At 29.1% G+C, this 14,095-nt stretch overlaps 1 protein-coding gene across 1 annotated transcript; it reads right to left on the bottom strand.

The window, feature by feature from the left end:
* Positions 1-1,295: 1,295 nt before the first annotated feature.
* On the bottom strand, positions 1,296-3,392 carry LOC129306513 (WRKY transcription factor 28-like). The gene is made up of 3 exons (XM_054947149.1): positions 2,744-3,392; positions 2,447-2,590; positions 1,296-2,125 (listed from the first exon to the last, which is right to left on the bottom strand). The coding sequence occupies exons 1-3, from the start codon at positions 3,193-3,195 to the stop codon at positions 1,684-1,686; spliced, it is 1,038 nt and encodes a 345-aa protein (XP_054803124.1). The 5' UTR covers positions 3,196-3,392; the 3' UTR covers positions 1,296-1,683.
* Positions 3,393-14,095: the final 10,703 nt, after the last annotated feature.

The raw sequence follows: 14,095 nt of genomic DNA, 5'->3' as shown, positions 1-14,095 counted from the left end.
TTTATTTTGGCGGGAAAAATTTTACTCAATGGTTAATCTATTATATCATTGTCGACCTTATATTACTGTAAATCAAATAATTTAATAAAGCAAACTAAGAATTTTCGAGTAAAATATATCGACTCACTGTCATTTGACATCCTAATTAGATTTTTTATATTAACCATGCTTAAGGATAATAATAATATATTCTACTAAAATAATTTAAGCCATTTGATTAGATACTTCATAGACTTATATATTTATAATTTATTTTCTAATCTTGTGCCATTTGATTAGAACTTCTTTTATGTTTTAATATTTTTCCTACTACTTTTTTTTATTTTTTTGCTTGGACTTGTATTTTTTTTAATCTCAGAGGCCTCAAATCTAATTCAATTTCTTCTCCTTCTCCTTCTCCTTCTCTCTTTTTTAATCTCTCTGTCTTTCTTTGTTTTTGTGCATCTTTCAGTTTTTTTTAGTTTTTTTTCTCTATTAAATGGCTCACGATACCATATTAAATGTCTTATGTTAAGTATGATTAAGAACAGTATACTCCATTAAAATAGTTTAACTCATTTGATTAGATAATTCTCATGCTCTAACCTACAAAATATATCTTTACAGACAAATGCAACCATTTACACACCATTTCACGTGATCCTCTACCAAAGTTGGTCAATCCACGTCAGTTGACTATGATTAGTCATTCACTTGGTGCTAAATCAGAATAATATTAATTGTTATTCCTTAACAAACATTTCTAATTATTAAGGCATTCACATGTCTCAGGATTTTTAATAGAAAGCTTACCTTAATACAAGGACATGATCTGATATCCGAATCCAAACAACAAAGGCTCTTTCCGTGACCTAATTAAAACTGCGCAGCTTTGTTTTACCTCGTCAATGATATAATAATATCTAAGTTGGGCACAAGTGTGAATATTTTCAAGGTCAAATATTTCCACTGCCACTATACTATATTCCGATATTAGAGCATTTCACCCACACATGTTTAATCAATAGCTCTAAATTCCTTGCCAATGGCTCCCTGCAGATGTGAGATCCCGGATTTGAACCTTGCTTTGGCATGTGGGTATAATTGAGTTGTGTTTATTAATTGTTATCTTTAAAAAAAAAAAGAACTCTAAATTACATTCCATGCATTCAGCATGTAATGAAAAAGGAAATAAAAAACCCTGTGACCTGAACACCTGCGGGTTCTTCTACATACAAATTTATATTCTTTTCTCTCAGAAGGAATATATAATAAGTCTATATACGCTATGTAATATATAAATTGATTCCAGGTGATGACGAACTGATAATTTAAGCGAAATGTATAAGATGAAAGTTAACAAATTAAAATGGATATGAGGCAAACAAAAGTAATCCTACATCCAATCAAAATGACGTTCATTAAGCTAGAAAAATATAGATGCAGATCCTAAACGGACTGCATGCATCTTCATACAATATGTATATAACTCTTCTTCTAAACATGCCAGTACCTCCGTCCCATCGCTTCATATCGATAACTTTCCCACCGTGGAAGAAGGAAAGCATACTGAAGTCGGACTAAGTTAGAACTTAATCAGAAAGATATCTAATATATAGGTAGATAAAACCACCATATATATATATATATATATATTTACAAGAAAAGAGTACTGATATATAGTACTTAACGGACAAGTAGTAACTAGGGATGATCTTGTCTGAGGAACATGGAGGGAAGAATGTCCTGGAGGAGGCCGTAGTCATGAGGAGGAAGATGATGATGATGATGATACTGCTGCTGAAGAAGAGAAGAAGCAGTGGTACTGTTAATAAGATTGCTGTTATTGTTATAAGCAGCGGCTGAAGCAGTACTAATACTTGGGGTGTTGAAGTGATGAGGCATGTGAAGAAAGAGATCGTGGTGGTGGTGGGCGGCGGCGGCGGCGGCGGCGAGTGATGAAGGAGAGTGTGGTGCTAGGAGAGAAGAAGGTGTGAACATTGCGGCCGCATTCCCTCTCAGCGATGTGGGGACTGGATGGTTGTGCTGACCCTCATACGTTGTTATCACAGTGGTTGGGTCTTGATATGACCTCTCCACGCGTTTCTTCACTGTGCACTTCTGCGTCGTGCACCTGTAGTAGCTTCTGCGATATACCCCCAATATCTTCTCATCAAACTCTATATTATAAAATTTCTGCCACCCACATACATGTACACGCTAATAATGGAGAAAGGATGAGGAATTTTTCAATTAACCCTCCCTCACAGCACTGTTTCCGGTTACTCTTTTGCTTTATTTTCCTCAGATTCAATAATGTGTATGTAACAAAACAGTTTTACGCCACTGCAGAAACTTGATGAAGCCAACTTAGCACCATTGAGAAGGTTTCGATCTCTGGTTGGGTGTGTGAGATTTGGTACAAGGAGATTAATTTAAGAAACTGTATGAGTATATACAAATATACCTTGGGTAGGGGCTATTCTTGACAGCTTTCTGTCCATATTTTCTCCATCTGTAACCATCTTCGAGGTGATCGACCTCGCTCTTGGTCATGAAGGCAAACCTGGGCTCCTTCTGCTTCTTCTCTCCTTTCTTCCTGCCTTTGTTCCTGTAATTAAGTTGCACTACTATTGATTAATTTTAGCCTAGCTAGATAGATGGTCAATAAGATATGCCACAAAACATTATGGGTTGAATCAGGTTAATTAAGATTTAGAAGAAAAATAGATCAGAGGAGAAGGGAAAAAAAAAAAAGACTTGCCCTTTCTTGTTAGACCCTTCTTCTGCTTTGACCTGATCACTATCTTTCTTGCTCTTCCCCGAGTCTTCCTCTTCAGCTGCACCTTCCGAAGAAGATGAATTAGAGATGGATGAATTCTGGGTGGTCGTCACAGGCGTTTCACTCCCACCACCGCCTAAATCTCCAGGAGCATCTGCAGCTGGCTTCTGATCAGAAGAGAAAACCTCGGAGGAGGAAGGAGACAAGCCAAAGGAGCTAGCGAGAGAATTGTAGTCCAGGCCTCCTTGCAGGCATTCAGTGAAGCTCATATATGGAGAATCATCATCAAAGCCTGACGATGATGAAGGGCCAGGAATATGAAAGGAAGACAAGTTCTTCTCACAGAACATGGCAGATCCACTCGAGGCCTGCTGATTATGATGGCCTAAGAAAAGATCTCTGTAGTAAAGTTCCTTACTGGGTTCATCAGACATGAAGAAGATGAAGAAGAGTGAGAGAGAGAGTACAAGAGAGTTTGAGGGAGTCTTCTTATCTAGTTCAGGGACTTTAATTTAATTGTGGCTTATCCCTTGAACTTGATTTGATGAGTAATATATATATATATATATATATATATAAGAAAGTCATTGGGTTTGAATGGAGGAGAGGTGCTAGGGTCAGTTTTAAAAAGCAGGTTGACAAAATACCTTCCAATAGCAAAACCAAAATAGAGCTTTCTTTATGAGACGCTAACATTTCAGTCCATGCTACTTCCATTAAGGAGACTGATCAAATATTAGTTAGGGAGGTGGGGAGACTCCCTCTCTGCTCGCCTTTTTAATATTTCTTTTCTTTTCTTTTCTTTTTTTTCTTTTTTTAAAAAACATTTCAATGCCAAACCACTAACAATCTCATTTGTCACAATCCGACAACATTATCCTTCACTTGCTCAATTAATATAACCAATCGACGATGTAAAGTATTTTCTGACCCAAAAAAAAAAAATGATGTTTAAGTATATGCGTAGTATGAGTGCCAAAAAAAAAAACTAAAAAGTATATGCATATTAAGAAATGGTTCTGGGTAATTTGGAAAACAAATCTATCTTTTCTATTTTTCCTCCAATATTATTAAGGGTTTTTTTTTAGACATCACATATTTTGCAATGTACTGTATTCCCTTATTTGTTTCATTATATGGGTCTTTTAAGGCTTTTTCATATAATATAATTAAGAAATATAATAAATATGTCAAAAATAGCATGCTTTTACTAAATTTATCTTTTATTTATAGTAGCGTTGCGATAGGTATGAAATAAACTAGTTAAATTGTTGAATATTACTATGAAACGATTTATAAATATTACTATGAAATTCTAAGACGATTTATAATATGCAACAAAAATTTTATCATGACCAAATAATGAAATCGAAGGAGCGTTTGGTAACAGTGATTTCTGTTGTCTCTCTGAATTACTATAGTACTACTATTATGCACTGTTTAAATAGAGAAAAAAAAATAACTATTACAATTCTACTATGTGTTTGAATATATTATAATCTTAATTTGTTCCTAGGATACCCGAAAACCCACCCATCACAGTTTTAAAATTACCTTGAATGTTTCCAACGAGATCTTCTAAGATATGCATATATATATATATATATATATAGCCTTATTTCTTATTTTCTAAATTTTAATTGTTTAATTTGGCCAAAATCTATGTATTATTATTGTAGAAGATAAACACCACTTAATTTTGTGTATAAAAATGTATTAGAATATTACACAGTGCGCTCTGCAGCTGTTGAGTAAAGGCAATCAAAATCTTGAGTCACTGGCACAAGTTTTCTGCTAATTAAAAATAAATAATAATCTTATAATATGTTGATGGGAAAAAGAAGAGTCAACGAAAACATGAGAGTTGACTCTATCTCTCTCCCTTCCTTCCCGGCACATTCAAACCTTCCCTCTTGTTTCTTCCGCGAATCAACACTCTCCAATAATGCAAAGCTTCGCACTGCTTCGGAGGGAAAAAAAATTAAAATTATACACGATTACTCGTCTTTTAATTAAAAATTGAAAATTATATAATTTTTTAATGAAATATTAATTTTATAATATTCAAAAAATAAATTTTTAAATCCAATGTTAAATATTAACATTTTAGACATATTATAATGTCTTAGATAAATAGTTAAATATGCATATTATATTATAGTTTTATTTAATAAATATCTTAAGGATACAATTAATACTTCATCCGGACTATTATATAGTAATTCATTTTTAATTAAAATATTAATTTTAAAATTTTTTACGTCTTTTCAATCCAACTTTTGAGTGGACTAAATATTTGAAATAATTTCATTAATTACTTAAAAAAATATAATAAAGTAAAAGTGTACAATTAAAAAAATATATAAAATTTATTTAATGTTTTATATTTTAAATTAATATTTTTTAAAAAAAATTGCTTTATACTGTTACTGGGGAGGGTACTTGTATAAATTTAAAATTTATTCACAATTTCAAAAATTTAATTGGAAATATTGAAGTAGAGCGTGCCGGCACGAGGAGAGGGTGGCGCGTGGGGGGAAAAAGGAGCGATAAAAGGGAGGTCAATGATTCAAACATTGCTACTGGAACAGTGATATTTTCGGAATAGAAGGGTCACACGTGGCGAGAGAGGCACCGGCTTTTGACCAAATCCGACGGAGGAGGAGGCACGTGGCGCAGACGTTGAGGGGCTTTGTCGTGCTGATGAAGAGCCGACGTCAGCAAGGAAAGCTGTGGGGAATAATTGCGTTGTGAGACTCTTTAATTCCGGTTTTGTTTTGCTGCTTTGTATTTGGCCTTCTTTTTTACTTCTTTCCCTTTCACTCCTTTTGTTCTTTTCTGAGGAAAACAAGATGCTTTACGTAAGGGCTAACTTAAACCCTCTGTTTGGTTCCCTAGAAAGTGAAATGAATCCACTCGTCTGTGCAAGATAACAAAGTTGATACTATACAAATCCTTGTGCCTTTTTTTTTTTTTTCCCTTTTGGTTTCTAAGCTTAGGATCCCTAAAATGGAGCTTCTACATACAACAAAGAACCTTATCTCACTAAATGAGATCAACTATATAAATTACACAATACTATTATATTTTATTATTTATCAAGTTTTTAAAAATATTATTAATTAAGCATTCTCTTTACCTTTTCGCTACCCCTCTTAACATATTTCAAAATTATATTCTACTTTCCTCATCAATATCTCCTGCAATCTTCTTCGTATATATCCAAATTATTTTAAATAATTTTTTAATCATTTTTCTCAATAAATGCTACATACACTATTTCTTGTATGTATTAATTTTGAATTTTATCTTTACTTATATACTTGCAAAATAAAGCTTCCACGTAGATCATAAATTTTGTTCATGTATAAAATATATAAATGTATATCCATTTCTAAACAGAAATGACTACAAGTTAAGTTATTGGTAATATATATGCTGATTAATGGAGATTTATGATTAATTAGTTCTTTTTTTTTTTGGGTATACAATTAGTTTATATAATTTATCCAACAAAAAAAAATTATGTCAACAGCGTAACCAAAAACTGAACTTAGGAATAGGAAGATCATTAATGTAATGATGGCAAACTAAATAAAGATATAAGACACCATGATATATGAGTATAGAGTAGTTTGACGTATGTAGTATAACTAACAGTTTCTGATTCATTCAAAGAAGAAGAAGAAGAAGACAATGGGTGAAGACTGCAGAGCGTGTGTACGAGGGAGAGAAATTTTTTTTATATGATTATTTGATTGGGACAAACTTAAATACTGTCAACCTTAATTGAAAATTAAATAACTTTTTCAAAAATATTTTTTTTGCATAGAGTCAAACTAAGAGATCTATGTTTATAGTAAGCTATAGTCAATTTTACTAGAACCAATGCTTATTAGTTGTGTACATGTTAATAATAATAATATGATTAAGATCATACTGATTTTTTTTTTGGTACGAGGAGGAAATTTTAATTGGTTAAACTTCTCCAAAATTTGTTTATGAATTATGAATGTCAAGTGTCATTTTCTCTAGAACATGTTGAACTAATTTCAATATAAATTTGGGCATTTTAAACCCCAAACGACAAAAAATTGTGAATTAGCAGACGAGAAAGGCAACAAGAAAGGAAGAAAATTAAAATAGCAAGTTGTGCATGGTCATTAGTTAATTAGTTAATAATATTTGTAATCTGATTCTTTGATAGAAAGATGACACAACACAGGCCAAAGAAATGAGTAGATAATTTGCATAGTCAACTCAGGCAGCGCAAAGAGCTAAAAGCAAACATCAAGTACCAAGGGTGGGAAATGGAAAGAGCCAAATAAATGAGTAGATAAATTTGTTGGTTTTGATGATATTAACTTAGTCATGTGACGATTCTCCCCAGTGTTAGAAAAATCAAAGGCCCATAAAGTTACTGTTACACTCTCGCTCTTGCCTTTATGTTTTTCATCTACCACATGCTACATATCAATCTCAATTTATAAAATATTTTTAAAAATTTAGTGTCAAAAATATAAAATTATTTAATAAAAATAATATTTGATTAATTATACTTTTTTCAAAATTACCCTTCTTATATTATTTTTTTAATATTTTTCATAAATGAAGTATTAAATAAACAATATTTTTGGAAGTTTATGTTTTTTGTTTTTAAAAAAATAAAATTGTGAAATATATTTAATCAACTTTATGGATATATAAAATTTTGTTTACAATTATCTTATAAATTAAGATGAAGGAAGCATTTTTTTAAGATATTTTAATTTTTAATATATATTCCTTCTGGCCCTTAATACAAGATGGATTTTGAAATTTTTTTTTGTAAATATAAGACAAAGTTAAAGTAATTAATTCTTTTTTTTTATTTTTTGTTTATTTATTATCATTTGAATTCCTAAAAAATTATAACAATTATTAATTACAAAAAAATAAAATAAAAAATTATAGTTTTTTTCAATTTCAACATTATAAGTTTATAACTGACATTTTTTTAATAAATATAAAATTTGTTAATTTCATCTTATGTTAAGAATCAAAATGGTAGTGCGCGCACGCTCTCTCTCTCAAAATATAATATCAGGATATTGATGAAGTAACTCATCCTAAATATAAGAGTTAGTTTAAGAGTTTATTTTGGTCCTAAAAATAAGTTTTTAATCTTTCGAATTTTTTTTGAACTACAACCATAGTTAAATTCTTATATGATATGTAAATCATGCATGTTAATAATACTCTAATAGTCTAATGCAAGCGATTAAAAGGAGGAGTATTATAGGAAAATTATCACAGATTTATTTACAAATAATTAATTTACTTAATTTTTTTAGTTAATTAGCGCATAAATTCAAAAACGGAGGAAGTACCTATTAAGTATATTAAGAGTTCAAATTTTACAAGTGAAAAAAATATACTATAGAGAAATTATTATCACGTAATTTATTTTAATTTTAATTATATTAACTAAAATAAATTATACTAAATAAAATAGTAATGTTATCTTAACAAACTACATGTATGAAATTTTAAAAAAAAAAGTGTTATATTTTTTAAATAAAAATATGTATAAAATTTTAGAACAGAAAATATTATATAACTTACTATACAACTATAATCGCTTTTTGACCGAAGACCATGCAGCTATAATCTAAAAGAAGTTAAAGAATTTCTTGTTATCTATGCACGCGGTCATTGACCTCAATCGTTTGAAAATTAGTGAACATGTTCAAGCCACGAGTTAAAAACAAAACAACCCACAAGCATTTTCATCCAATCAAAGCTACTTAATCAGTCACTAGGTTTCGAAGAAAACTCTTAAAGAAAGGAAGAATGAATGAATTAATAAATAAAAAAATAAAAAGGTGAGATAAGAATTCCTCCCTAGTGCGATCGTTACTATCTATTTATATGCAACCCTGGTCATCCAAACAAAAAGAATATTAATTCACCAAAAAATTTACAATGTCTATATAGCGCGTGACGGCACATGGATTATTAAGTGATATTGCTCATATAGGAGTGTATATGTTCCTGGTTTTGAATGATACTAGGTATGTCAGAAATGTAAAATCTCAATATTAATAAGGGTCCCTAACTCCCTTATCACAATTTATCTAGATGCAAAAATGCAAGGATAATTGTGGAGAAAAGAACTTGATTAATTGTGTAAAAGTAACAGAATTACAAGAAATTAAAAGAACTAAATTCTAAATACAAAACAATATAAAAGATAATTTAAATAATGAAGTATAGATTTGTGTGAGTTATTTCTTGTTAATTGCTTCTTCTTCTTCTTCTTCTTTTTTTTTTTTTTGCTTGGAACTCTATTTATATTGTTTGTCTGAGGTTATTATGTTCACAAAACTATCTAGGAGTCTAGATGTTTTATGTTAAAACATCCGCTCTTGCTAGACATAGTTTTGCAAGATTTAGGATACATCTAAGTAGTGATCCCATATTCAAATAATGATTTTTTTGCCCAATGGCAAAGCTACGTTGGTTTCAGGGTGGGCAAATAACTCCCTTAAATCCGAAACCAAGTGCATATTTTTCTTTTTTCATGACTTCTACAACAAGCCTCTCATATCTTGATATGCACTCACTGTTTGGAAGAGAGGGGAGGGGAAAGCAAAGAGTGAGTGGGTGGGTGGCAACGTGGGATTGGGAAAGAGAAGGGAGAAATGGCAATGACAAAGTGTTATATACAAAATGCTAAAAGGAAGCTTAATATCTAATGTGTCTGCGTGCTTAAGTCTTTAGAACTGCTTTCAATTAATCAATTGACAGCAATAACATTGTTTTATATTTATATTAGTTATCTAAGTTTCTTGTACAAAACAAAAAGTCATCCATGTCTTATGAATCAAATTTTTTACAATATTAATTCAGAATATTTGCTGCAGTAAAAAGTTAGAAAGGATATAATTTATTCAGTTATTACACACATATATAATATATTTTTAACCAAATCTCAACCCAATAAATTAGTTAATTGTCTTTCAATTAACATCATTTTTTCATATATACCATTATTTAATGAGAAATATCACTTAAAAATAAATATAAAATTATTTATTTATCAAAAAAATTTTAAAAAAATACATTAATTATACATTAAAATATTAAAAATATTTTATATTTTTTAATATCTAGCCCCTAAATATTTTTTAACGGAGTAAGTAATATTTATGAAAATATATTAAATTTTAATCTAATAAAAAACCTTGGCCCCTCTAACTTTAGGTTATATTATAGCTCCACCATTGTTCTGGCTCAGTATCTTAAAAGTCATGTTTTTTCCATGACACAACATTTACTTAGTTCAGAAGGTTTCTTTTTAAATGGACACGGCCTTGTGTGTTAGCAGATGGCTTACTGAAATGTCACTTCGTTTTAAGCCTAAACATTATTATAATGAAGAAATTTAAATATTAAATTATCCATTTGAAAAGTATTCCTTTGAAATTAAATATAATAACTCGCTGATCATAATATAAATAATAAATTCAAAAGTGATTCTAGATATATTATTTTATTTTTACCTATTCGTGACATTTGACTTGGGTCGGGAAAGAAAAGAAGCAGTAACACTGTACTAATAAACAATGATCAAGTTGGTGTAATTTCCAAAAAAATCGGCAACGCAGGATAATGAGCCCCGCCGTAATTAGTGGCCATATTACTTGTAACCATGTTTCTCATTATTTGGAGCATATTAAATTTGTTGAACTCCAGAAGTGTGGATAAATTAATTAAGTACTCCAAACTTAACACTTTCTTTTTTCTTTTCTTGCAGGACTGAAAACTCTAAAATGCAAAAAATAATGTTAAAGGTCCAAATATTAGAAAGAAAATTTTTGTCCACATTTGTTAGAACACTTAGAAAGAGCATTGCAAGTATATTTATTTAAAAGATCACATTCTTAACAAAGATATCATTTTTACCTACATCCAAAACATCATCAATGACCTTTGTCTTTAATCTCAACTTAGAAATATGCATTTAAATCATAACAGATCTCTCACTGGATAGATCCACCCAAACTTAATTGGGTCAAATTAAACACAAATGGTTCTGTCTTCACCAATAGAGCTGCATCTTATGACGGCCTCATCTATCATAACAAGAACCATACTCTTAACAAAACTATAAAAAAAAAATTATATGCTTTGCCATGAAGGATTGTGTTATACCTTCAATCAAGCATTTAAAGAATCCAATAATTGTATAGATTGGCTTGCTCACCATACTTTGACCGGCAGTACAGATGCCTTGATTTTTTATTATCCACCCTCAAGAAGTCGTCTCCTTATGAGTTTAAACTTGACCTAATTTCTTTTTCTCACATGATTTTCTGTGACTTTGTATTCAAAAAAAATTTATTAGACTCCCCAGTTCGGGTCTTGTAACATTTAATTGCAGTAAATAAAAATATTAAAAGCATATTTAAAAAATTCCTAATATCGGCATTGATAATAATATTTTATATTTTTTTTTAGGATATCAAATGATGAAATTATAAAAAAGTACTTTGTCTTTATGAAAGGAGCTTTTTTTGTGCATTCTACAATATTTAAGACATTACAGTAAACTATATGTTTCTATCATGCTGTTACTATTTGTTTATTTTTCATTGGGTCATATGTTTTTAAAATTATTATTAAAATTATTTTTAACAAAAATTTGGATGCTATAAAACTACACAATATATAGGATGGTAATAGGACAACTTTTTTGCAACCATGCGATTTTAGATTGAATCAGGAAATTGATAGAAAATTGAATGAATAATTTAAATTAAACGACACGTCCAGAAAATTGCCAAATGACTTTTTCAATTTGCGAAATGGAATGTACTTTTCAACAAATATAAACTAGCATGGCTGTAATTAATTATTAAAAAAAACAATATAGTAAGCGATGAAAAATCTTCATTGTTACAGTAAAATCCAACCAACAAAACTAACAAGAAGTTAATAGGAACAAATAATTAAAATTTGACAATTAAAAGTTTATCAAATCTATTAGTCAATATCCTAATTATATATGTTCACGACCAAAAAAAAATACCATAATACAGTAAACCCTATATATATGAGTGCGTCATGCGTATATCATACAGAGTACGATTTAAAATATAAAAAAATCAAAGATTAAATTAAGACATTGATTCAATCAATCTAGAAGCATAATTAAGAAAAAATAGGTATAAAAATTATTAATAATGCAAAAAGCAAAAGCACATGCATACATCAATTATGGAAAGCTTATGGAAGCATGTTAATAGACGACTACTTCAAGAGAAATGACAAGTGAAAGCGAGATTTGCACATTATTATATAGTTTATTATTATTTTTTTATAGTTAATTGGATATGACATGGTTGCTTCAAAGGGACGACTTTAATTAACCTGTCCCTTTTCTTTTTTTTTTTTTCTTGTTAATTAAAAAATGGGGAGAATTTGACACTATCCGTGAAAGGAATGAATAAAAAAATAGAAGGAAAATGCATGAGATTGTTGACCCAAATGGGTTCAAAATATAAATATATATTTTTTTTATAAGTGACAATATAGAACTTGGGCGTCAATAATGGAAGTCATTATCAAATATAGAAGGGCAGGTTTTTTGTTAGGTGTATTAACATAGAAAATTAAGAAAAGAATCTTTATAGACGTCGACACCTCCAAACCATAATTCAATCTGATCTTAATTACAGAAGCATACAGTAATACACACTCATTCTTTGCTTGTGTTAATTTTTTTTATAAATTAATTAATTTTTTAATAAGGATTATTTATTTTCAAATCACGCATGAGTTTAGTTTTCCTCTCAAAAGCCACTTCCAACATATATGTGTGTTTTCTTGAAAACTAAAATCATCTTGACCAATAAAAATTAGTGATAAGGAAAATGTATTCCCAATTATTTTCTATTAATATATTAAAACAATATACCAATTAAGATTATTGTGAGTGGTAGAGACTTTTATCATTTAAGTAAGTGGTTGAAAGTTTAAAAACTAGCCTTTTGTATGCAACAATTTAGAAAAGAGAGGTCTACTAATTACTCTCAATATTATATTTTTTACTGTTGGCAAAGTCTAAATTTTTATACTTAAAAAAAAATAAAAATGTATTTTTGCCCTTGAAGTATCTCTCAAGAAACATCTAATGTCTTAATATTTTTGTTGAAATAATTTTACCCTTAAAGTTATTAAAACGAAACATTTTTTTCTTTTCATCAAATTTTCTAACAGTTAACATTTGAGGTTAACATTGAAATTTTGAAAAAAAAAAGATAAAAATACTCCGTTTTAATATCTTTAAGAGTAAAATTGTCCTAACAAAAATATTAGAATGTTAGGTATTTTTTAAAAAATATTTTAAGAATAAAAATATATCTTAACACTAAAAAACCAACCTATCACAAAAAATTAAATGCAAAATTTAAGCCTACTAAAAAAAATGAGGGCCATTAGGTTTGGTTAGTCGAAGAAGTTAAATTAACTTATTTTGAGATCTTGTGTTCTAAATTTTCAAAATATATAGCCGCATTATACAAAAATGCTGAAGACATTATCTAGATACCCATAAGATATTTCTTAAGCTATTGGACGCTGAAATAAAAAAATTAATAAAACTTTAGCTTTTTTTTCTTCTTTTAAACTTTAATTCGGAAGATAGAGCGTGCTATAAGCATATTCATTTGACTAATAATAATTCAAGTTCTTTTGCTTTATATGTCATTAAACTTAATTAATTAATGGCAACATATATTCGTGGATAACTTTTATATTTGATATGGGCAACTAGAAAGTTCAATCACGCAAAGTGCACTTTATGATCACATTATTAATTGATAAGATTTGTGAAAGAGCAATCTTAACACACTTTTTGGTAGAATGTCTATTCTTCCTTAATCTCACAATTAAGCCTAAATAATCACATGATTTACATCTTGTTTTTGAAACTCTTCAATATAAGTAATACTCTCTTCATTAAAAAATATAAAATATTTTTAATCGAATCTCACCTCTCAATAAAGTAATTATTTATCTTTAAACTAACATCATTTTTTTACATTTATTCTTATTTAATAGACTATTTTACTTTAAAATAAATATAAAGTAATTTATTTTTAGGGATACTTTTTTAAAAAAATAATAATTATATTTTAAAACACTAAAAATACCTCATACTTTTTTAACATTTAATCTTTTAAAAAAATTTATATTTTTTTAATAGAGAGAGTACATATAATATGCATCTTCTTATCAATTCTCAATCTTAACGTACATAACATGCTTCAAATCTTCCCATTCAAGCCC

The sequence above is a fragment of the Prosopis cineraria genome, unplaced genomic scaffold, assembly GCF_029017545.1.
Source record: "Prosopis cineraria cultivar Desert tree isolate PC_DT_omini unplaced genomic scaffold, ASM2901754v1 PC3, whole genome shotgun sequence".
In the NCBI taxonomy this organism is placed as follows: domain Eukaryota; kingdom Viridiplantae; phylum Streptophyta; class Magnoliopsida; order Fabales; family Fabaceae; genus Prosopis; species Prosopis cineraria.
This window is presented reverse-complemented; position numbering and strand designations above follow the sequence as displayed.